The sequence below is a fragment of the Gymnogyps californianus genome, chromosome 1, assembly GCF_018139145.2.
Source record: "Gymnogyps californianus isolate 813 chromosome 1, ASM1813914v2, whole genome shotgun sequence".
Taxonomy (NCBI): Eukaryota; Metazoa; Chordata; class Aves; order Accipitriformes; family Cathartidae; genus Gymnogyps; species Gymnogyps californianus.
The window spans coordinates 204176855-204202900 of record NC_059471.1 but is presented as its reverse complement, the minus strand read 5'-3'; the positions used below and the strand labels follow the sequence as shown (position 1 = coordinate 204202900).

Here is a 26046-nt window from a genome sequence, read left to right as displayed (position 1 = left end):
AGTTAATATCCTGTGTTTACAAAGTGAGAATTTAAAATGTGTACAAGATGGTAGGTTCAGATCTTTTACCCTCAGGAACTCTGAATATTTAAATTGGTTCGGTGTTCATTACTCTTTAACTTCTCTAACTTGCCTAGGCCTAAAGATACTTTTTTCTTTAACAGTGGGTGATGCTCTTAACTTGCCTTGAGTAGACAAAAGGAGCTAACTCCTAATTAGTATGGTTATAATGGGGCTGTGTTGAAAACTGTATCACAAGACAGATGATATTCCAAGTCTAGACAGTTAATCCTGTCTTAACTGTTGGTTTAAAGAAACTTTTCCAATTAAGAATGTTTTTAGTAGGTTCTACCTAAACTGAAGGTGAAGACCTGAGAATTACAGCAACTTATTTATAGCTTTTGGGGAAGTTCTAGAGAGATTACACCTCTCATTTGGTTTCCAAACCTGTCATTCTAGAACTGTGAAAGAAAAGTGAATATTTTTATACATAACTGATAAACAATACAGTAGTTATTTTACTGGTTATAAGGATAAGGTTCCTCCCTCAGGTGCTTTACCAAGTAATACAGCTAGCTGCTCTTTTTTGCTTAGGGTAGAAATACTTGATGGGAATCTTATTCTTTAATATCATTACGCAGGATTTTTATGAATGTAGTGGTTTTTTTATAATGTTAATTCTCTACTGTCTCTTTCCAATCACATCTTCTGTACTGGAAGACAAATAAAAGACAAACTGCATCTTTTTTTCACCACCTGTGTGGCAGTAGTATTGAAAGTTAAAAGCTGTGTTTTGTGCTTCCATTGCTGGGCAGAATTTCTTTGTTGTGTTTATTCTAAGATGACGTATTTCATATCTTTGTTACTACAATTAAAAATTACATACTGAGATCTCCTTTGAAAACGCAAAGGTATGAAGTTAGAATGCATGGAATCTAAATTTCTTAACACAGATCAGTCAATATAGTTTTGCAAGATAATTGCAATCGAAAATGAAATGTTTTCTGTTTTCTTGAAAGTAGGAAAGGTCTTTTGATCTTAAACTTCTGTATTTTTTTGGCTGTCCTTGAACATGACGTAGTCTCCTCCATCTGTTCCTTCACCCTCTCTTGCCCTCTTCCTCCTAAAAATCTTAGTAAAGAGCATTGAAATATTGCCAAGTTGTTACCAAGAAATATAGTCCAGGTTGAACTGTGGTTAAAATTACATAAAAGAGTTCTAACTGCTAGAAAAAATTAAAGTTTCTGTTTGAAAGTGTGCAACTTTCTGACTTGCTTGTGTTTAGATTCCTAGACATAAGTGTAACAATTAGGTGAATGTCTACAAACTGCTTCCACAAGTACAAGTAGAAGTGCTGTTGTGCTATTCATGTAATTCAAATACCACTGATAAAACAGGGGAGCTAGTTTTTCGAATCTACCTAAGTGAAAACATGTCAAAATAGAAATTTGCTTGGCTGAAATGTCAGACTTCAAATAAGTCAAAATAATTTATTTCTTGGGTAGTAGATATCTAATAATTACAGCAGACTCCCAAGTCTTATTAAGCAGCATAGGAAAAAAAAAAACCCAAACCTTGAATTATTTTATTTGATGTCATGAAGCCAGCAAAATATTTAGATTGTTGAAGGCAATACCAATATGTATTTGTAGACACATGTTTTCCTCCCAAAAAGCCTTACTACTTCTTGGGAGGAATATTGGGCCTTAGAATTTAGACCTTTGAGACTGAATCACCATGAGGTATACTGTTACATTTAATAAAAAAATAAATATACTTAGCCCTTACAGTTGTAGGCATGACTTACGGAGTATTCTTACAGAATGTGGACTGTATGTACTTGCAGAAACACTTTATATTTTGAAATGTTTGTCAAGAATAATAACTTAAGATAACAGGTGTAAATAATGTTTTCTTGAAGAATAATTGGTAAGTCAGGCATTTTGTGTAAGTTTAATCAACAGTTATTCACCACTTTGTGGTAGATGGAGAAAAATCTTAGCAGTAAAACAGCTGATACAAAGAATGACTTAAAGCCAAGATCTTTTTACTGGGAAACTACTTTATTTGTTTTCTTAACCTTTGAATTTCTATTTAAAGGAATTTTACATCTCGCAGTGATACAGGATAACACACTAATGTTAGGTAGCTAGTATATACTTCTCCAAGCAATAAGCAATATTGCTATCAAAAAGTAATTTTTTCTCTTACTTTTCTTCATGTGCTGTACTTGTCTTGTATTTTACAATTCCTTGACTCTCCAGCTCAAATAATTGATAATTCTTTAATGGATAGGCCTTTTTGTGTGTGATTTATTTTAAGAAGTATGGCAGGTGTTTAGTAAACTTAGAGACATCAAATGACTGGCAGTTAACTTTCAAATTTTGGGGGTTGATTTCTGTAAATGTGCAAACTAAAATCTGTAAGCATGGTATTTTTCTATATACCTCTGCTTACTGCTTCTTTGATAGATTTCTGTTCAATAAACTAATTCTTTCTGTAACTGCATTTACTTTTATTTCCCTTCTACCACTCATTCTTTTTCTCTTCGTAGTCCCATATTTTGTCTAACTTCCACTGAGAGAAGAAAAGAAGGAGTGAAGAGAGAGAAGAGGTAAGGGGAAGTCTTCCATGTTTTAATGGACTGGCATAAATATTTGAGGAAGAGAGACTGCTTTCCATCACTTCTTCAGGAATACACAAGAGCAGCACTTTTGGACCAGATAGTGAAGGGAAGATAGCCTACGGCCAGTGGAAACTAGCTCTTCTGTATGGCAGAAACTTTGCTAACTGACAGACTGATTCTAGGTTTATACTTAAAAGGGCAGCTTTCTTTCCACTGACTAGAGTTGGTGTAATGCATGTAGTGAGCTGTATACTGAAGAATTGATACTTACATGATGGAAACTCAAGTTTTTTATGCATGAATCTTGGATACTATGGAGGAGACAGGTTTTTTTTTCTTCTTTGTTCTAGATCCCAAACTCAAGACCAATTCATGAGGTTTGGCTGTCATTCCAAACATGACTGAGGTCTTTGTTGAATGTAAAGTTCTGTATTTGTTGTATCACTATGTTCATAAGTATGCTAATGAACACTTTACTTCACCATGCTTGTTCTTACTCTATATTGGCACTGGATTAAAAGCAAAGGAGGAGGACCCTTGCCCTGTAGTAGTTTGGCTGTAATAGCTGTGTTTCTTAAATAAGTTGGTCTAATGATCACTAGGTCTCTGTCAGTACAACCAATAACTTAAAAAACAAAAATTTGATACTGTTAGGAACTTAGTACCCTTGAGATCTCTGAAGCTTAATGAAAATCCAAAAGGGGATGGAAAGGGGCAGGTGTGAGCAGTGTCCTGGGAGAAACGGGGGAGGAAGCATAATGATTTTAGCCATTATCTGTCATGTGTGTAACTCCAAACCAGCCATAGCAGGTACCTTTTTTTTGGCTGGCTGGCTGACAGGGCACGTGAGAAGATGAGGTGGACCTGACTACTGACAATGTGTAGGTCAGTGTGGATGGCATAGGAGGTTATTGAGGGGCTTGTGAGTGAGGCCAGGACCAGTTAATACTGTGATGAGGAAGATGAGGAGGAAGATACTGCTATGAGAGGGATATAGAGAACGCTAGGTCAGTGGGAATGTTTGGGCACAAACTACAAATACATAGGAAACCAGATTTCTTTTAGAACAAGTTGTTTCTTCTATGTGATTTGCAGGAGTTGGTCATTAATGGGTCCTAATTTGTATATTGTATTTGAGTGTGCGTACTGTGTCTTATTTTTACCTACTACCCTTTTTTGTCTCAGCACAAATTTGAAGTAGACTGCTAACTTACCTGTTAGGTTACTGTAGAGAGCAGCAAACAGTAGCGAAGGCCTGAATTTGGACTCCTAGTTGTTTCTAAGCCTGCATACTTCATACTGCAGCTGCAGTGGTGTAACATTTGGAAGTTGGATATCCCTCCTAATCTCTTAGCAAAATGTATACCATGGTGGAGCATGTCAGGGGAAACAGAAGGAGCTTCTTGTGGGTAAGATTAGTCATTTATTCATGTATTCTGCTTCTAGGTCTGATTAAAGATGTGTTATCTCCTTAGAAACAGCCAGCAATAAATAAATATTCAGATTACTTTGATATATGTATTTATGCTACATATATATGCTGCATGTATTTTTTCCAGATTTGTGTGTAGATACATACGTATATGTGCATATACACACACACAGAGTAGTTCACTATTTGAAGGATTTCTAGAGTATACCATGAAAGTGTCAGTTTCTATTGCTACTTTTCCAAATAACCTAACTGTTGTGTGGAGAAGACATGACTTCTCGGAGCAGTAGTAGAAAGCAGAAGTTTAGCAAAACATACAATTTTTCTTAGTAAAATCTTCTTAATGTTTTCTTCTCTCTTCTCCCTGTAAACCCCCTCCTCCCCCAGTTAAAAAAAAAAATCAAAAAATTTTAAAAGTTTAAAAAAAAAAAAAAAGATTGTAGGCAGGGAAGCCAAGTAGGAAAGCTAGTTTCTTGGCTCTGTGACAGTTCAGGACAGTAGTTTTCATACTGGATTTGTGGACTACGATACACTGTATTGATAGGTGCATTTTTACCTAGAAATTTCTCCTGTATAGATTGTGCTAGGGCATAGGTGTATCAAGTTTTCTTAGGTCTGTTCTTGTGGACTTCTTTGTGGGAAGGGTGGTTCCCATGACCACAGGTTAAAATTGTTGGCCTGCAAATCTGATGGAAGGCATGACAAGAATTGCTTTTGCTAATGATGGCAAAACGTGTATACACATATGATGTCATCGGGGGAGGGAAGAGGAGAATGTTTAGATTGCATGCTCAATAAAAGGCAACTTATATGTAGAAGATGTTTTTAAGTGTTTGTCCTCTAAATTCTGTTTTCCCTTTTTCTAGTGTATGTAGTAGGCTTGATTTGGTGTCTCTCAGTTTTAAGGTACATAACTGTTTCCTGTGTGCTATGTTGAGTACCAGCACTTCAAATATAATGGGAGGTGGATAAAAACATAAAGAAAGCATTTTTACGGGGAAGGAAGGCAACAGCACACCTTGTAGACTCTTTTTCCTGGTGTGGTAAGAAAATCAAACAGAATACTACCTTTTGGTCATCTGTCTCCATTACCTGAGATGACTTGTGTAAACAACTAACACCAAGATCAGCAGGAGTTAGCAGAGGTCTGAAAGCAGTAGTATGATTTTGGAAGTCTTTGCATCTTGCCTGAAAGACCCTGTTGAGATGGGAAACTGTAGTTAGTTTCAGAGTGATCCTGTGTGACTCAGGAGCCAACCTGGACCCACAGTACCATGAATTTTCTACTGGGAGCAAATGGAAGTTGGGAGTTTTGGTTTGGGCTTAGTGCTGTATGAGTACAGGTAGATTGCTTTTACATTCAGATTGGCTTGAAGTTACAACCAGATTAGCATTGTGTGCTGGTTGAACTGAAAGGTCTTGCTTGACTCCAGACTGTCATGCAACTAATTTGTGTATTTTACGTCTGAATCATTTTTATCTGTAAATCTGATAATTCTTCTCTATCCTTCCTCTTCTTCCTTGGTCCATGCACAAGTGGAAAATTGACTGTATGGATCACTTTGTTTCAGCAATTTCATCTGTTTGTTCCAGTAACCTTCAAGTTAATTCCCTTAGATTTGTACACATGCCTTAAAAATGAATCTTTATGTATGGTGTGTGTATTCTGATACTTAAATACTACTCCAGGAAATTGTTACTAATTTTTGCCCTGTGTTTAAAGGGTGTGAGGCAATGGGTTTACCAGTACTCTTAGTTTAGCAAAAGAGGGCCTCTTCTGTACTTGTGCTCAGGGGAAATAAGCTCTGCTTAAACATGGGCTGAACTGCCCGTTTCTCCATAAGTTGGGAAACACAGGCTGTAACTTTTCAGATGTTAAGGAGTGATAATTATTCTCAGATGTTTCAGTTACTCAATTTACTATATATGGGTAAATTATCACTTTCACCTTTTACATATTTTGTAATATGTATTTGAAGTTATATCATTTTGCTTTTAAGGAAAGACAGTTGGCATATGTAGATAGGTTAGAAGGTTTTGATTAATTTTTCACTCTAGGTATGTATATTTTGTATATAGACCTTGTGAAGATGCAGAGCAGACACAGTATAGAGATGGTAGTTTAGTTAGTATATTAATCTTTCTGCAGTGATATTAGTTAAGGACTTTGAGGTGAAGTTGCATGCGTCAGTATAAAATCTAAATAATTATTTATCTTAAACCAGCACTGTTTCCTCTCATGAAATGCTCAGCCTAATTATAGGCTAATCTAATTATAATTAGATTTTTCTCCCTTAAACTTCTGCTCTGTGTTTAGGGAGGGAGGTCCTGGTAATTCTCTCTGCAGAGGCATTCTGTGATGAAATCCCCAAGTCTTGAAACATCTAAACTATGTAACTATTTTTTTTTTTTTTAAATCTTGTAATTGTTGACAGGTGGTGACTGATAGAGGCAATTGCTAGAAAAAATTATTGAAGAACTTCAGGTGTATATTGAAGTCATAAAAACAGGAACAAAAAGACTCTATTCTTGTAATGCCTAGTGATGTGAGAAACTTGAACTGATCTAGCGATCAACTTGCTAAAATTAGTGTAGTGTTTTATGTATGTGGAAAATTCTTAGATTTGAGCTAAGAAATAATTTAATCGTAAGCTTAATTCATGATTTCACTGATGTCCCTTTATAAATTAGAAAACAAATATTGTATTGCACCTTGCTTTTGAACTCGATTCCTAACTTTTATAGTGGATTTTTTTTCCCTAACTTTTAAATGCTTTTTGTCTTTAGCATCTGTCACATGACAACAGAATCTGGAAATTGATTTATAGAGAAGGAAAGACAAGGAACAATGACATAGTCTATGTAAAAAGCTGTCAGATGTACTAAGAAGAATAGTAAAAACAGATTTCATTAGTTTTTTTCCCTCTTCGGTTTTTGTAGCATTAGGGGTAAATGTGGATGAAGAAACCCCACCTTGTTGTAATAAGTATATTATCTTGATATATTAATTTCGCTTTAGGATTTTTTTATCATTAAGGCAAAAAAGTTGTTACTGGTGCTGCCACCATCTTTTATCTTTGATTTTCATGGAAAGTTTTTCATCTGTGCACCCAGATGAGAGCTTTAGTATTCTTACACATACAGGATAGGTTCTAGCAGGCTTCTTAGTCCTATTTCCTCTTCCCTCTCCCTTCTTAAAAAAGGTTAAATGTCTTGCAGAGTTGAGCTACCAATGTAGCATATAACCATGTGAGTTGTACCTTTCCCAGTACAGCAAGTACTGTTTGGTTTCTTCTGGCTTGAAAAATATGCTTCATCATTAATAAAAATAAAGGTAAGTCAGAGTTCTCTGGTCAGATTTATATTGTTACTTTCTGTTTGAATGTAAGTAGTGGGAACTCAGTTTCTGAATCTATAAAAGAAAATGCAAGTAAAAGTAGTTAAATGTTTTAAAAAAAATATTTTTGCTACCTTCTTAGAAAAAAAAACAAAGAAAAGAAAAAGAAACTTACATGGAAAATGCCATGGAAGAATTTGTCCGGGCTCTTGACACTTAGAGGATGATTGATAGCTGGGATTATGAAACCTTGTTGGAGTCATCTGGACAGTTTGGCTAGACTTCAAGTTCTTATTTTTCAAGTGTACTTTCTGTCTAGGTGATCTATCATCTGCTTGTTTCCTGAAACTGTTCTATATAGCTTTTGATGGTCCTACAAGAAGCGAGTAGAAGGAGGGGAAAAAAGGCACGCTGATAAAGTAGTCCTGGAGTTCCTTTCTGCCAACATCTGATCATAGCAACTGGATTTCGTTTTGAATATTTGGATCCTGTAGGATTAGGTTTAAAAATACTGATGTGGTTTTAGGAGATTACCCATTTACCTTCTGATTGAGGAGTTGAGCCCTCTGTATTTGTTTTTTTTCCTCTTCCGTGTACCAGTGAAAAAGTTTTTTCTTCTGCTGTCACACAATTGATCTTAGAAGGACATGGCAGAAAGGAAGCGTGGTCTTCGTTAGACCACAGAATAATGTTGTGTAATTGGAATACCTCAGGGATAATACGTAAGTTATTTTCTGTTGTTTAATGCATAAATGATGTTCTTTGTACAAAGCCACACAGATGAATAGTTTGGAAGGTATTGTGCTCTTATACTTCTGTTGTTAGAGCACAGTTCATTTAAAAAAATGGTTCTGGTATCATAAACAAAGTAGATCATGAGAAGTATGGTGAGGCTTCAAATATTTTAGACTTGATATGGCTATTAAGTCAAAAAGCTCCTGTGTATTCTCTAGAGAGAAGAAGAACTGCCATAGAAAATGTAAACCAATGTGATTGAATGGTAAAGTGTGAGGAGTTTCTTGCAGGAGGTTGATCTTGTGCAAGATCAATGCTTTAACCAGAATGAACAAAAAGTTTTTTGTTTTTTAAGATTAAAATTGTATTATTAGGGCAAGATAAACTTTTTAACTGCAATTAAATAACAGCAAAATTTCTTCAAATAAGGACTGTGTTTTCATATAATAAAGCTGTGCTGGTAGGGTGATAATGAAGAAAATCTGATGAATCTAAGAAATTGCCAAAATTCTTTCAAAGCTTACAGTGTATTATCAGTAAAAGAATAGAGTGGGCCCTAACGGAACTGGAGGTCCTCTACTGTTGAGATTAAGGTACGGTAGATGAGCTACTTTGCCCAGTAAAGAGCTGATCATTGAACTTTGGACCAGCAGTTTTTATATAGTGCCTTTTAACTACATGACCCTGACATTAACTGGACAAACCAGTGTGGTCTTTCTAACTTTCAAATTCATGTACTGCTTGAAGAAAGACTTTCTTAAACAGTATGTTGTGTATAATCTGCTTGGATTGTAGGAAGGCTTCTTCTCTAGCACCCTTCTTTCCACTCCTCCTGGCCAATTATTTAAATGAAATGAACCTATGAAAACAGTTTCTTAGAAGGCCATGGGTGACAGATTGTCAGAGTTCTGAAAGAATACTGACTTGAAATAGATGGGTACTTGCAGAAATTGGAAAGTACCATGTTATGATAGCAGATAGTATTTTATGACTCATCTAAAATATGAAGCTTCAAAGGATGAGCAATCACTTTTAAGATGGATAAGGAAGAAAGTTCCCCAGTGATTGCATTATTTTCTGTTCTGAACTTTCCAATTTTTGTAGTATAATCCAATAAAAATACTGGGAATATTTTAGTGTGTCATGACAATACTTCTGGTTCTGACATGACAGAAAATAATTATTTTCCTTCATCCCAAATTGGACATCACTGTGGTGTTCATCATTGGATGGCCTATAAGGTCACAGTTCTGTTAATACGTAGGCATAGTGTAATGAATTTATCCTGGGTCTCCCCCTGCCCCCATTACAGGAATTTGTTGAGGATGGCTACTCATAAGTAATGAGCTATGTTTGTTTGAATTAACTTGTCTGTGTAGGTATTGCGAGCTGCTGGCTGCTTCCATTCTTCCACACTTAACTATAGGCAGAGGAAAAGTATTGAATGGTTTTGTGCATGTGTGTGTGTGGTGAAGACCCGAAATCTTAAGGTGGTAAAAAATGATGAGGTAGTATTACAATCATGTTGTGCTTTCTTTTAGATGAAACATCTTCTGTTTAATGCTGTTTGGCAAAATAAATTTGAGTTCCTCAGGTCTCTGATTTTATTCAGTGTAGATTGAGTGAATTTTGACTAAGGCTTAAAGATGTGTTTCAATAGCTTGCAGTAGGATAAGAAGTTTATCTTGGCTCTGTTCCACCCCCCACCCCTCTCTTTTTTTTTTTTTTTTTTTTTTTTTTTTTTAATTAGAAGAGTGGTGACGTATTTGCTTGGTCAGATGATGGCATTAATTGGGTCATGCATTAGCAATTAATTATCTATACATTGCTCTAAAAACATATACATAGCACTCTTCTTTTTCTGCATTACTTAAAAAAAAGCTCCAAATTTCACTTGATTTTCAGATTTGATAACCACATCTCTTCTTTCTGTGTTGACAATGAAGGTCACTTGAATATATGATGATTGGGTAACCTCAGTTGTTTTATGTAAGTTTGCAGATGTCATAGCCCATGAGGCAGCTGTCTAAGGCAGGTTCTTCACTTCCATCAGTCTCCTGGGCATTTTTGCCTAGATTAATTTCCAGTTGTTACTCTACCTGGTCAGAAGTGTTTAAAGAAAATTCAGTTAAGAAAAAACACACCACCACCAAAAGCAATTTTAAGTGTGAGAAACGTCTGTCTAAGGATCTTCATCCCAGGCAGTGGTGTCCAGAACGTCTTTTAGATCTACTTTGAAACACACTTAAAACTGTTTTTTAGAATTAGCTAATAACAAGCATAAAATAAAATCTCTTTTATGCTAATGATTTGTTAGCATAGGTGAAACTGCAGCTGGTAGTGGAACAACCCTTAACCTGTGATAGCCGATTTACCTGGACTAAAAAAGTTGATGGTTTCCTTTCAATTATTGGGTAGGAATTAATATAAATTTTTTTATTTTTTCAGAAGAGAACTAAATGGTAAGCTGATGATTCCTGTAAGTTGTAGATGAGGCCATTCAAGGTTCGACGCTATGAGTAGAGTAAACTATATGGTAGCAGAATGAGTGCTCACTTAAACTGTAAGAGAGGCTTAGGGTTTTTTTTTATGCCTGCTACTAAAAATATTCTATACCTGCTTTTGGTTTAAGAGGTTTTTCTTGCTGCTTATTCTTGAAAATAATAAATTTTTTCCTTAGTTTTATGCCTAGCTAGTGATACAGTTTGACATTTGTGGTATTTGATAAGAAAATGCTCGGTGTTTAAATGATGAAAGCAAGATATCCGAATGGCTAGTTGGCCTGATTGCTTTCCAGTTCATTGTATTTGGTGACTCATGTAATGGGACCAAAACACAACTTCTGCTGTCTAGGGGGAGAATGAACTGTAGAAGGTTTAAGCACTTAAGAGCATGCAAAGATGTTTGATGTTAATTGCCAGACTTCAGTAGTGAGATAAAATTTAAGAAGTTAGATGAAGACGTGGTGCCAGTTCATAGCTTAGAGATGCCCTGTAGATGCCACTTCATCATCCTGAAGATACTGACTTTATCAATAAAAGGAGCAAATTCAGATTTAAGTCCACAATGCTTTTCTGAAGTCCTTTTTGTAAGTACCCCATTTTTCACTGGAGGCTTGTTAGTTTTTTCTTGGCAATCTAGTTTTTGGCAAGAATGAGTGTGTTAAAATATGTTGATCTCAAAACTGTTGGACTTTTGTAGACTTCAGATAAGATACTACACTTTGTCAGATGGAGGGAGTGTATTTATTGGGCACTTTATGTGCGTCATTGTGAAGTGGTCTGTGTTCTTGCAATTTCGACATTTTGGAAGGAGTTTGCAATTATTCATTATGCAAATATTGAAGATGGGGGTATTTTGTTTCAATTACCTAGTCACTTGTGGAAAACCTTGTCTATATTAGGCTGTAAAAATGCATTAGTTTACTAATCTGTGAATAGAGACAGCGGAGGTGCTGTGTACATGTCCTCTCCTATACTTGGTTGGGTGTTCTGCACTACTCAGTAAGAGGCGTGGGAGACTAGTAGTAACTGGCATACAGGTAGGATTGTTGTATTCACTTGTACGAGTCAAGCAGATTGTAGCTTTGCTCTACAATTAAAAACTACTAATGATTCTTTTTAGTTTACTACTAAAAAAAAAAAAAAACCACTTCTAAAAGTGGCACCCGATGGGTATAGTATCTTCTGATGGTGATCTATTAAAATGAAATGGAAATGGTTTCACATCATTATTGTGAATCATTAGAATGATTTTGGTTTAAAAACTACTGAATGGAAGTTATGACTGTTTCTTTTGACATCCTTGGTTTGTATTGTGGACGTTGAAAATTGTTTTTTTTTAAAGTGCAAAACAAAAGTGAACAATGCTCTCTAAGAAATACTTGAAAAATTCTGTAACCAGGTTTCTATTGAAAGGGACAGCAACTGGGCTCTGACAACACAGAGCAGTAAGCAGATGTACTTCACATTCAGTAAGTCTGCCATGAAGTGAATCTTTGTCACCTCACTGAATGTGATGAATGATTTTTTTTTATCACCAATTTAAATGATAATATTTTTGTCAGTTTGTAATATTTTTAAGTTCAGGCCTTAAGATCATCACAGTCTTAAAATAAGTGTATTTGAAGTTAACAACTTTTAAAGAAGATTGAATGTCTTCGTTTCCTTTTGCTTCTGTAAAATTAATGAAATCATTGTGACAGATTAAAGTGATTATTTAAAAAAAAAAAAAAAGTGATGTAAAAATGCCTGGTTTTAAAATGAACCGACTCAGTCGTCTGCTTTTTTTGTTTGTTTTTTTTTAAACAGGGTTTGTGGATGCACTTAGATGTTTGCAATGAGCACTGTGGCTGGCATGCCCCAGTGTTTTGGATACCAATGCATAGGACTCCGTAGTAATCGAATTTATCAGAAACGAACGTCATGAGCATAGTGATCCCATTGGGGGTTGACACAGCAGATACTTCTTATTTGGAAATGGCTGCAGGCTCAGAGTAAGTATGTGAACATAATTTGTAAGTTTTTTTTATCTTTATTTTTTCCCTGGTGAGTATTTTTTCAATACAGTTGGAGAGGACTTAGGAGTCTCCTTAGTTTTCTTGAATCTTTAGTTACTTAAATTAATAACTGTCACTTTATTCTTAAGTCAGTTTCTTCCTTTTCAGAGAGAGCAAAGGAGAGAAGTTAAACTGTTCTACAGATGCATAGTTTTCTTGCTTATCAGACAGAAATACAGATGCTGCCTGGTGTGCTTTTCATGCTTAAAATACTTTGCCATTTCGGTTTCCTTTTAAATATATGTAAAAACAGTATTTTTGATTTCTCATGTTAGAAAGGTAAATTCATTTGGTGTGGTAAATTGCAAGAAAGTGGTAGTAATTAGACAAGGTGCCTTTATGAAAGTTGAAGGCCTAGCTTAATTGTCTAATACCATGTCTTCACAAAGTTATTTTATATTGAAAAGCTTGTAGAAATTCACTTGTTAATCATTCATTTCAGTTAGTAACTGTGTATAAAGGATTACAAAGAGCCAATGAAATCCTGAATTTGAGAAACTCATCCTTTGAATGAAATAAGCATAGTGAATTTCTGGGTTTTGGGGAGGGGGAGGTGGTGTTTGATTTTGGGGGGGGTGGTTTGTGGTTTTTTGTTTGGTTTGGGAGGGAGTTGTTTGGGGGGTTTTGTGGGGCTTTGGGGTTTTTTGGTGTTTTGTTGGTGTTTGTTTTTTGGTTTGTTTTTTTTTTTTTCCTCTAGTGGTGTCTGAACCTGTAGAGTGTCGATAGGCTAGAGTTTAGGTATTGTTGATCTCTGACTGGAGATTTTTCCTGTTGAACAAACATCTTTCCATGTGTGTAGTATCAATCTGGCTGTTGAATGTTATGAGAGGAGAAATAGCATTTTGGACAGTTTGGGTCTTTGAGAGGTAAAAGACCAATGTGGTGTTACAATTTCTACCAGTGTACATAGGTACATCATCCTGTTGAGCTCTGTATATTTCAGAATAGTATCTGAATTTTTTTTTCTGTTTTCTTTATTGCTTTTGCATTAGTAGAATATATGACAGGTGAGTGTTTTGGGAAGAGATGGGTGTCAAAAGATACTAAAGTTTAAAGATCAAGAGAGTTTGTGTAAGCCACAGTGAATCTTGTATACTTCTTTGCATATACATACAGAAAAAACCCCAGTTCATTTCTTAGATCTAACAAAAAATGTTAAATTCATCACTTATATTAAATTGGTTTTTGGTTTGGTTTTTTTAACCACTTGAGATGCTGTTACTCTTTGCCTTCCTCTGAGCCTTTTTGTAGTAGTGTTAAAGATGTTCCCTGTCTTTGGTTACCACAAAAATAGATGTGCTTGTTTTAGATACTGAAACAATGGATTAGACTTATTTTACATACATGCTTGAAATCTTTCATAAATCAAAAATAAACTTCATAAAGTGGTCCTTCATTTAACAGGTGCATTGAATAACTAACACAAATTTAAATAGCTTACACGCAGTCTTTGCTTGAGAGTGTATGATAAGTAATATTACTCTGTTTAAGAAGCAAATGACTTTCCTTCCAAACTTTGAAAGAAGGGTTGTGCACTGTGAGCAGAACTCTTGAACAGCTTTTCAAAGGGATGTTTCTCTCCTGTGCTTTCAGTTATACGAGGCTATTCTAACTTTGCACCATTCATCTGAAGAAAACCAAGAATTTGCAATGTGAAGCTCTGTCACGTTAAATTTTTAAAGTTTTGTTGATCTCTCATATCATGAACACTAGCTTCCTTGGTGCAGAAAATTTTTTAACTTGAATGACCCGTTCACAGCTCTTTTCATTGTCTTTTCCTGTGGTTTTCTTTTATGTTTAGAGAAGGTCATGATTCCCGAGGTTGCTGACATTCCTTGCAGACACAGCATGCCATGCTGAAATTAAAATAAATAAATATAGTTGTCAGTATAAACAAGATAGAGTTCACAGTGTGTTATTTGCTTGATACTGTGGCATGGCAACCCAGTTAGGAGCTGCTTTTCTTCAGATGTTAAGTGACTGTTACCAATTAGATTAATTCTTGTCATCTCTGCTGTACTTAGGCTGAAAGAATGTGTAGTTGTATGATTGGCATACGCTGATTTAAAAGCCATGTCACTGTCTAAAGAAGTGTGACACAAAGGTGTGTCCCTAACCTACCAGCTGATAAAGTTGTAAGCCTTTTTTATCACCATCCATGTGATTTACGTGGGTTTTGTACGTTTTCTTCCAGAGAGTAGCATGGTGGGTATAGATTGTATTGATAGCGATCATAGATGGTCTTTGAGCAAGTTCTGGGGTTTTCCCAAGAGGGAGGAGTTTGAATTTCTTCACTGTGACTGACAGGTCTGATATTGCTTCATGAGTTGCTGAAGCATGAGCAAACACAAGAATGGGGGAATGGCAAACCTGAATATGTAGGAGAGGGAGCCCAGGAAAAAACTCTTAGCTTAGTGCAATCTCTTAGTGCTGAGAGATTTTTCCTTATGCTTCAAACTAAGGGATAAGCCTATTAAAAAGGTGGATAGTTTATGTGATTACATAGTTTCACATTATTTTAATAATTGTAGCAAATAGCTATGTGGAGAATAACTCCTATTAAAAGGTTTGAATGTCTTAAAAATTGGGTGAAATAGTCTGTCTCGTATGTTACTTGTACCTAAGTGAGCTTTCCAGTGGTGGATTGATCTTCGTAGTGCCGTAGGAGGCAGAACACATATATATTTTGCCTTTATTTGTAAAAGGCTTACTAAAGATGAACATGTGTGACTTCTTACTGTTGAAGACCTTGTAATAGTAAGCAGAGCCAGCCATTTTGGAAGGTTCAAAATGCTCTTCCTGACTTAAGAGAGTGTTAGTATAGCTTAGAGCATGAGTATAAGCTACACATTGGGAAATGCCATTGATGGTAACGCTCCCCTGTTTTTAATATCTGTATATGTGTTTTAGAGAGAAGGCCTGTGTAATGAACCTAACAACCACAGTATATGGATCATTGTATTGAGTTCAATATCCAGGTGAAAAGATTATGAACATTTTTGTAATCTTAAATAAATGAAAACCTACCCTTCCATGACTGTTGTTGAAATTGATTTTTTTTTTTTTTTAAGTATTTTAGAGCAATGGGAAGCTTGCCAGTTCCTACAGATGGTATTGGGCCAGCCTATACTTGTAGGGCCTGCTACGAGATGCTTAGGTAGCAGAACCCACTCTGTGGTAGAGAAGTAGTGCTCAGTTCTTTGTTGTCTAGGTAATGAAGCCCATCAGATGTGTTTGGTTAGATGAAGTGTCTTGAAATAGAAAATACTGTTTTTCATGCAAAATATATTACATTCCTTTATCTGAGCTGACCTTCAGCCAGATACTGCTCAGGTGTGCTGGTGCAAAGGGAAAACAAACCTGAACTCCTTGAAAATTAGGCCTATCAAACTGGCGTACGGCAGATTGACACTGCTGAAGCATGCTTGGAAGCAAGAGGTTTCATTTGGAGTTTTGACAAATGTTTTCAGGAAGTACTGTTAGCTAAATTTTCATAGCCTGAAGCTTGGATACCTGCCTGCCTTTTGAAAATTTTAGTTTTAGTGAGATTTTCTTTCCCATTTGAATACCTACATTTTTATAGAAGTGGTTAATAGCTCCAAATTCTAAGGACTGATTGTATTTTCAGTGTTAGTGAAAAACTGCTCCCTCTTCCCCCCCCCCCCCCCCCCCCCATTATTACATGGTCAGAAACAAAACAGTATTTAAAAGGAATGGAGTGAGGAGACGGGACTTTTTAAAGAAGACTTGACTATAGCTTAGAATGGTTGATAGTTGATTCCCTTAATATAGGTTAACTATGAGCTTGTAGGGACTGAGTTTTTGTAAACTATCTGATCTTGTGTGTTGCTGCTTTCATTTCTCACTAGTGCCATCTGCTGGCAACATGCAGAATTATTTTCAGTTTGCATTGTACTTCTAAGTATGAACAGTAGGAAATGACCCAGAAAGTGACAGTTGTTTCACTTGCAGAATGAAAAGTATTTGAGGTGTTTTTAAAAATATGGATATCTTCGCTTCTTTTATTCATTTGAGAAAATACTGTGTTCTGTTTTCAAGTTACAGGAATGGCTTAAATCATTGCGGCCCAAGAGCATGGGGGAAGGTTTTTTGTGGTGCTTTTTATTTTGTTCCTTGTGAATATTTTGCACAGTTTTGAATTGCTGACCACAACACCTAACAAATATATATATGATGTTTTAGCAAAATGTGATGGTCAGTTTATCATGGTAATATTTGTTTATTTTAGGGCATGATATTAGGATTTGGGTCTAACTTCAAATATACTATATTGTAGTACAAACATTTCAGTTTTGATGAAAACTAAAAATACAATACATGTCTCCCTTAAACACTAAAGGTGCAGTTGTTTGAGGTGAAGCTGAAAAATGTGGTATGCTTAGAAGACTGACAAGCTTGGTACCTCAGTCTGTTACAGAACTGGCTTATGTTCAAAAATACAAGCAAGGAACACCTCATAGTGTTCTTTCAGATCTGAATTCCTACACTTTTTCTTCCTGAAAACTTGCTTTTTGGGATGCCCGTAAGAATGCCAATGGTGAGATTAGGGTGGGTGTCTGTAATACAGTAGTTAGTGCCTTGCTACTTGAGCTGTGCTACTTGAGTAAAAAAATTTTAAAAAATTGGTTTTTAAATTAAGTGCTATCTCATGTTTTAATCGGCTGTACCATTAAATATTTTACCAAGAGGTATTCCTTCACAAAACTCTCCAATTCTGAGATGCCTGTTTGAGAAGGCAGCCTTGACCTTTGGACAAATGATAGTATAGAGAGTGTGTTTTCTTTCTAAGGTCAGGGTCATGCACATGGTGGGCAGAGAGGGGTAACAAGGAATTCGGTGAAGGGCATATTAAAGTGTTGGCAGACCTGTCTGCCAAAGTTAGAAGATTGTCTGTAGTTCTGTGGAGAAATGATACTCATTACTGCTTATGGGATGAATATCACTTTTCTATTGACAGCTTAGTTGCTGGCTGGGGTTAAACCACGACAAAAGGAAACTTACGATGATTAATTTCCAGCTTCAGTGAAGGCTCCACCACCTCCTTCCCACATTTCTCGGTCTCCTCCACACTGTTCCCCACCTCATTCTAGCATCTGAGTGGATAAATGGAACAGTAACAGTTACATTCAAAGCTCTGGTGAGCATCTGTTATAATTTAAAGAAGTATCTGTGGCCCCCCTGGATAAGCATTTGAAAAAAGCTTTCCTGAAAACTGATTCTGCTCTAATTTTGTATTTATGTTAAAACTTTTTTAATACAAAGATTTAATTGCCTTTGTGTCTCACCTAATTTTCTCCCACCCTTTTTCTGGCTTTCCTTGCTCAAGTAAAGCTGTGCTTTTTTCCTTTTTAACCCTGTATTCCGAATCTGTTTTATGAGTATTAAAATAGTTGGGGATAAATGCATCTGTTTTCTGTATTGTTTTTGGAAGCTTAATGCTTCTGCTTCCCACAACTGTTGTACCTCTAAATAGTAAACTTGGTTCTCTTAAGCGGTTTATAAATTGCTAGAGTAGGGTGTATTGTCTTGCCTCATATTCTGCAAGAGATTTAGATTACGTTTTTAATTTTTGTAAGTTGATGAAATATGCATGACCTCTCTTTTTAGGACATTTCCATTCTGGTATCTTTCACTGAATGCTCCCGTGTTGAAGTAGCTGGTATTTAGGTCGTGGTAATATTTATTTTTAATGAAGGAAACTCTCCTAAGTTAATTGTGGCATTGCCGAAGGATGGATTGTACCTGAATTCCCACCCTGTCCTGTATCAGTAAACCTTCCTGCTCTGACAAATGAGTATTTTCCATATACTGAAGCAAACAAGACCCAAGTTGAGCATTGAACACATAGTGGGTAAGAGTAACTCTGCTACTGCTTGTCCCATTTAATATATGTTGAAGAATAGCAGTAGAAGCAATACAGTGGTCAAGACCCACTTGAACTGGAGAAAGATAAGTTAATTTCTCTCCTAGCCATGACAGATGGATATTCAATGCCTCATTCATTGGCATTTTGATTGGCTAGGTGGTCAGAAGGATTAACTGGATTATATTGATGGTGTATGATTACTGCACAAATGCATTATGTCAGTAAATAGGTAAAGGCAAGTCTGTTGGAAAGGCACAGCTTTTCCAACTTTTGTCTGGTTTTTTTTTGTCATGGGTTTGATGAACCTGGCAAATTCTGAGCTGCTTCTAGAAGATAATTCCAGCAAACTCTGAATAAAATTATTTTCAAGTTGAGGAGTGGTGTAAAACAGTAAATGAGGATTTTTCTGGGTTTATGAGGTAACGAAGGGGGCCAGTGTCGTCAGAGTTGGTTTTTGTCTCATGCCAGTCAGAAGTTGTATTTCTCATGTTAGTACTTCACATGATTTGTGCACTCACGTGTTTGCTCGCTCTCTAAAAAAATGCAGCTGGTGACTGTTAGAGACATTAATGTTATAAAAAAGATGTTTTTTCTTTGGACTCTAGAAACTAAAGTCTTCACCCAGTAGTGTTTTTAACTAGTGTTTCTTTGTAAACAATTTTATCATGTTGTAACCTCACGTGAGGAGAAGCTAATAAGAAGAAATGGGCCACCGAAAATGTTAGTAGGATACTTTGAAGTAGATGTGAAAATACTGTATGTTGGTTTTGGAAAGCTAATGATTAATTATATTCTTACAAAAAATGTTACCAACAAATGTAAGTTGCTGGTGTCCTTTTTGAATCAAACTGGTATCACTTCATGGCATAACAAAAAAGCCTCTATTTAATATCTTAATGTCTAAGAAAAAACACTGATATCTATTTTAACTTAAGATTCAGAAATACCAACTTTATTTAAAAAATCGGTTCAAGGAATTAAGATATTTGTGATGGGAAATAGACTTCGTGCATAATAAAACTAAAATTAGAGAAGTGAACCAGGCTTGATTTGTGATGCGAGTCAAAAGCCACTTCAGTTTTAGATACTGGTATTTTGCCCTGCCTTTCAATGTAAGCACAAAAAATTAGTACTTTAGGTAACTCTGGGTTCATTTGAAGTTTGTCCTAGTGTGATTGAATCATATGGTGCAATGAAAAATCTAGAAGTTACTGACTAAAAGTGTCTCAGTCATGAGAGTATATATACGCTTGCATGCACACATGAGTGTAACTGCTGAGGAAAGGTAATGAAGGTATAATTTCTTGTGCTAAAAAAGATGTTCCTGTTTTAGTATTCCTTTATCTGTCTTGTCTTTCATGTTGTGGTTTAGTGCATATAAACCATAGTTTGTATATTAAAGAAGGCACTGCCTTTCAGTACAAAACCTTCTCTCGCAAATTTTTATTATTTTTGTCCTTTCTATTTAAAGATAAATCGATAAACTGCCTTTTTTAGATAGATTTGCCCTACTTAAGATTTCTGTTTGTAGAAACAGTACTCTGCTGCCTTGAGTACAGGTTCATATGGATGGTTGCAGGTGGTGCACTAATGCTACCACTAGATGTCATTGCAGAATTGAATAGCATTGGTGGTAGTGCAGGGCTGTATCGGTTTGCAGCTCTTTGAATTACTGCTTCTATCTTTTGTCATAATTAAGCTGAAGTCCTTTCTGCAGCTTCTGTTACAACTCTATAGACTTGGGCATACAGACTGATGACTCCCTGACAAAGTGTGTAACATGTTTTTCTGTCCCAGATTTGCAGGTTATGTCACATGATTCAGCATGCACTTTTTTTTGGAGAAAAATTGTGTAACTCTACAGAGGCATAAGTTCTCTGCCACTCTGGAAGCTTCATTTTAAATGAAAAGAGGGTTGGGTTTCCTTTTTCTTTCTTTGGGGGTGAGGGGGCCATTGGAGAGGTGTGAGTTTGCACCACCCACCCCCCCCACCCCCCATATGCTGCTTTAAACAGGATCAGCAGGCAATTAATTGGAAGTTGTGCAACAAGTACCTGTAATTTATTAATACAAATTACATATTAATTTCATTTATTCTTCTTCTGTCTTTTGCCTTGCAGACCAGAATCTGTAGAAGCTAGCCCTGTGGTAGTTGAAAAATCGAACAGTTATCCGCACCAGTTGTATACCAGCAGCTCGCATTCACACAGTTACATTGGTTTGCCCTATGCAGTAAGTTTCATGCTAAGTATTCTGTATAAAGTAGATTATGTAAAATCTGCTGTTCTTGACTGGAAAAACTCTGATTCATGCTTACATTTTTATATCTTATTGGGAGTTGGGTAAGTTGACTAAAGATGGTTGATTAGAAGCAGAATACAGAACATAGTGCACTTATATGTAAAACATAGTTGAGAAGGTAGAAAACAAGAATGAACAATGACAGAAACAAAGTTTTAAACTATTACTAAAAAATAAGAAGTCTGAAGTTCATTACAAAGTGAATTCTTACACTTTGGCTTAAATAACCATCAGCGTATGAACATTTAAGAGCCACAACTTATCTTTCAACAAAAATCTAGGACCATAACTATGGTGCTCGGCCTCCTCCAACGCCTCCAGCTTCTCCTCCTCCATCAGTGCTTATAAGCAAGAATGAAGTAGGCATATTTACCACTCCCAACTTTGATGAAACCTCCAGTGCTACTACCATCAGTACGTCAGAGGATGGAAGCTATGGAACTGATATTACCAGATGCATTTGTGGCTTTACACATGATGATGGATACATGATCTGTTGTGACAAATGCAGGTAATGAATATTAAATTAATGTAAAAGGTAAAAATTACTTAAAACTTCAAGCTGCACTGAAAGTAAGTGTAACTAAATGGTGTTTTAATTATGTTGAGTCTTAGGAAATCTCCTTCCATCAAAACACTGTTTGAAGGTTGTATGGCTTTCTAATAGGCAAGGTAGTTGGTTAAGGCCAGTGAGTATTTTATACTTTATTCCAGTCTGTCTTGACTACTCATGTTAATTTGTTCATGCCTTTACTTGTGCATTGTTGCTTAATGAGGGTATATCCTTTTCCCCTCTAAAAAGGATATCTCTTTGGTATTTTGTCCAAGTTCTTTGTTAGTATGGTGAAATAAAGACCTAGGGATTGGTCTTAATCTGCATGTACTGAGTAATAAAGCATCTTGATAAACTGTGTATATGTAAATCAAGTAACTTGCAGGATGCAAAGTAATCTGAAAGAAGCTTCTCAAATATTGGTTTCTCTGTGCATGATCTTTCTGATAAGAACTCAGTTTTCAAAGGACATAGTTTTTAAGAATTCTAGTAACTATGAAAATACTAACAGATTCTTACTGGAGAAGCTGAAGTTAAATGTTTAAACTTCTGTGTTCATGCTTAAGTACCTACTTGATCATAGTAAAATAAGTGGGTGCTATTAAATACTTAGACTTGGAAAAACAAGCTTAGAAATTTTTAGAGCTGATATACTTAACAGGAGAAGACAAATCTCATGTTTCTGGACTTACTCAGTATTAGCCTGTATTTCGACATTCAATATGCTTAATGAATGCTGCTGAATTTATTAGATTGGTGTGTATTTCTAAAATGGTTGTTATGACTAATTAAAACATTAATTTGAGCTCCATTCTTCTGTCTGCTTACGTAACAAGCTTGTTATTAATTTTTGATGGTCCTTGATTCTGATAACCTTTTCCCTTATTTTGAAATGGACGGTGAAAAGAACATTTTAGATGTTCTTTCAGCAGCAGAGCTATAGGCAGTCACCAGTTAGGTAGAGTCTGCTTCTTTTGAAGAAGAGATTCTCTGTGACGGGTTGGAGAGTTGTGATAAATTCACAAGTGGGAAGATAACATGATTTTTCTGTCCCAGTTCCTGCTAGCAGTGTGGGGATGAGCATAAACTACTGTCCTAGGTTAGCCTTCAGTCTAACAAGCAGCCTCTCTTCCTGACTGTGGGAAGCAGTTGAAGCTCTTCCTGTGCTGTGCAACAGTGCTACCGGTCATGTGGGGTGTGTGTATAAAAACATGTATTTATATGTTCAGTTAAAATATATAAGTAAATAAAACCATATATTTGTATATATATTTTTATATAGAAAAATAAATAAATATATATTTATAAAAGGTAATGGAATCCTTTTGTTTAAAAACAAAACTCCTGTTACTACATAAAGCATGAGTCTTGTTGCTGAGGGTATTTGTCTCTGTCTTGTTCTCTATTGTGATAATTTACCATTTTTTATTTCCAGTGTTAGAGAAAAATTTCCAAGAGGGAAAATGAGTCTAAAGAAGCAGAGAGACACCAGGAGACAGCCACAAGATTGGAATTACAGTGATCAGTGGAATAGAAAATCAGCTAGCAGAGTGGTGGCGAAGACAGTGATTGAGATGTAGTTTTAGGCAGTATTCAATCTGAGTAAAGATCATGATGAAAAAAAGAACGGCTCTGTCTGTCTGTCTCTCTCTCTGTGTATACTATGCACACAATTTTAAAAATCGTACTTAAAATAAGAAGTGTTTTGTTTTGTTTTTTCCAAAAGCGTCTGGCAGCACATTGACTGCATGGGGATTGACAGGCAGCATATTCCTGACATATATCTGTGTGAACGTTGTCAACCAAGGTGAGTAGTTTGGTTTGAACTGTAAATAACGAGAATGAGTAGAGAATATAAAAGGAGGTGCTGGAACAACCAACAGATAAAACACAGACCATGTAGCATAATCCTGACAATTCTAGTTAAAGGAGCTACATTTCTGATGCAGATGATCTTACCAGTCTCCATTCCCTTATTCACAGTAGTCATTGTTTCACCTCACTAGGCGGCAGGGATAAACCCTTGAAACACTTATCGAAATAGCAGTGATTCCTGGATCCTTTCTCAGGCTGACCGATACATAGACAATCCATTCCATATTTTGTTTCATGGCTGTCATACATTGAGAACCCTTAACAGCAGTGTTTTCAGGTCAGCTGCCCCACCAGTATTTCTCAGTGTCTTTTGTTTTTATGGCCCCATTCCAATATGCTGCAGTGCTCACTTGGAGGATTTCTTGCTCTGGAATGAGTACTTGTATGCCCGCCCCCCCCCCCCCCCCCAAACTTGAAGTCATATGACATGACAAGGAGGGCATTTTGTTCTGACTGTGTGGTAGGTAGATAATACCTGACTGTCATCATAGTTGTCCTGTGATGTAGAGTATAAAATGCTACCTGTTACTTATGTTGCAGATTGTTAATTAAACAGTGAATAAAAGACATGCGTGTTCAGAACATTTTAATTACCAATAAATGATTGTTTTATTTCTGACAAGTAGTTTGGACTACTTGTTGTCGTAGAATATTTGTTTTGTATTGTATTGTGACAGTTGTTTTGAACAATCTGGAGGAAAATGGTTTAATGTCTGCTTAGCTGTAATCCGTGGACCAACTGTCAGTCTTTCTTCTCAGCTATCAAGTTTCGTTACGTTTTCAAGTGATTTGGGTACTTGCATGTGCTTTCTGTTACAATGGAATGGAACAGCGCACAAGTGATGTTTTTCTAAGTAGCTAAACATTCAGCTAGTCTACTGTTTATTCTGTAGTAGTCAATGGAAAATGGTAACTATGAAAAGGTCTGTTTTAATATTTAGATGTATTGATGCATAAGTGTGAAGAATAGAATAAAATTTATTTTTTAATTTCAGGAGTTTAGATAAAGAAAGGGCAGTGCTGTTGCAGCGAAGGAAAAGGGAAAATATGTCAGGTAAGTAAAGCTTGAAGATTTTTCCTTAGTAAAGGTTGTAAAATAAGTATATATCAACTGTATAGACTTAAGAGTGCATACACGGTTCCTGGAATTTTGATAGCCTTCAGCATATAAGGTTCAGTAAATCAGTGCCTTGCAGTTCCATGTGTTTTATTAAAGGTTGTCACCACTGCCTTTTTTCTTACCATTGTGGAATAATTCGGTCTGTTTGGACATTGTTAAAGTTTCATAGTAATGAATGTTGCTTTTATAATAACTAGACTACTTTGAGTAAGCTACTGAAGATAAGATGGAAAAGGTTCAGGTTTCTTCTTCTGTGATGAGAGGGTTACTAAGTCTGTTCTCTTTTTTGAAAAAAATTATTTCACAGCTCTGTCATTTTTTCCTTCATAGTATAGACTACACATATCCTCATACTAATCTCTTAAAACGATTCCGTTTCAGGTGATATTGCTGTCTCTTAAGAATTACATAATTGAGATTTAAAACAATCTAGCATGGTTTTGGGAAGGAATCCCAATTCTTACTTGGCTGTAGATTTGGATGTGTGTATTGGTATGTTTTTGGGTTGGTTTGACAATGAGAAAAATTGCTAAACGTAGGTAATACAAATATATGGTGTTTGGGGGGTTTTTTTGGCCTTTGATAACTAGATGAGGCTTGTAGTGCAAGTACCTATTTCAGTCTCTGTATTTTATGAAATTAGCTGTCCTGCCACTTAGAGAATTTCAAAACTCAGCTGGCCTAACTTGTCAGGAGTTCTGTCCAGCCATTACCAAAATGTGTTGTAGGTTTCTTGATTGACAGGTGATACTTTCAAGCTCTATTACAAAAGTCGTAATCTGGGAGGAAGTCATCCTCCTAAACTTAACACGTTTTGCTTTCAAATCATGCCTCTGAAGTATTGGGGTATGTGCCTCTGTGTGTGTGTGTGTTAAGATTTCTTTAAAAAATACCATGTAGATAAGGTCTTGCTGCCTACTTCATATGCCTTCAGAAAATTCTGAAGTGTGTGATGTGGCCTAGAAGTGTGTGTGGCTTAGTAGCGCTTCTTGGTGTGGTTGACACTTTCTGCTGTCCAGTGCTAAGCTGCCTTAAGTCCCTTAAAGGCATTAATGACTTATTTGGAAAACCACAATAATTTTTTGTTTCGACTGTTTTGATTTTAACAAAACTTATTTTATAAATGATAGTACAAATATTTTTTAGAATTTGAAATTAATTTTTGCTGTTTCTGTTAAAATAATAGAACAAGTACGTTTATGATTCATTTGGAGTTAATGAGTTCACTAAGTGGTATGATGATATTGTGAGGGTGAACCTGAACTTTTTTACAGGATAGGGGAAGTTGATGGTCTGAGCTATTTAAGTCATATCTTAGGATTTGTAGCCGCACTATCTGATCATTTACTATAAACTTAAGGGAAGAGAGAGAGTCAAAATTGTAGCAGGAGCTGAAGACATTTTACCTTTGAAGTTAGTGTTCAGCCCTCCCTAATCCTGATGATCAGTCTTTTAAATCTGTTCTATGCGTTCAGTAGGAAAAGAGGTACTAAATGGTAAATCTTAAGTATGAAAACAGAGTAAAAACAAAGATTAATTCTGTTTAGTCTAAGACTCAGTTGAAGTGCAATATTAATTGCTGCGATTTATAATACGTAACTTGAAATGAATGTATGCTTCTT

At 35.9% G+C, this 26046-nt stretch overlaps 1 protein-coding gene across 1 annotated transcript in view; it reads left to right on the top strand.

The window, feature by feature from the left end:
- Window positions 1–26046, top strand: part of KMT2E (lysine methyltransferase 2E (inactive)) — a 61423-nt gene that overhangs the window by 5211 nt on the left and 30166 nt on the right. The window contains 5 exon segments of the mRNA XM_050912117.1: window positions 12441–12625; window positions 20696–20807; window positions 21158–21387; window positions 23156–23236; window positions 24300–24358. Of these exon segments, the coding sequence (XP_050768074.1) occupies window positions 12555–12625; window positions 20696–20807; window positions 21158–21387; window positions 23156–23236; window positions 24300–24358 (553 nt within the window). The 5' untranslated portion in view covers window positions 12441–12554.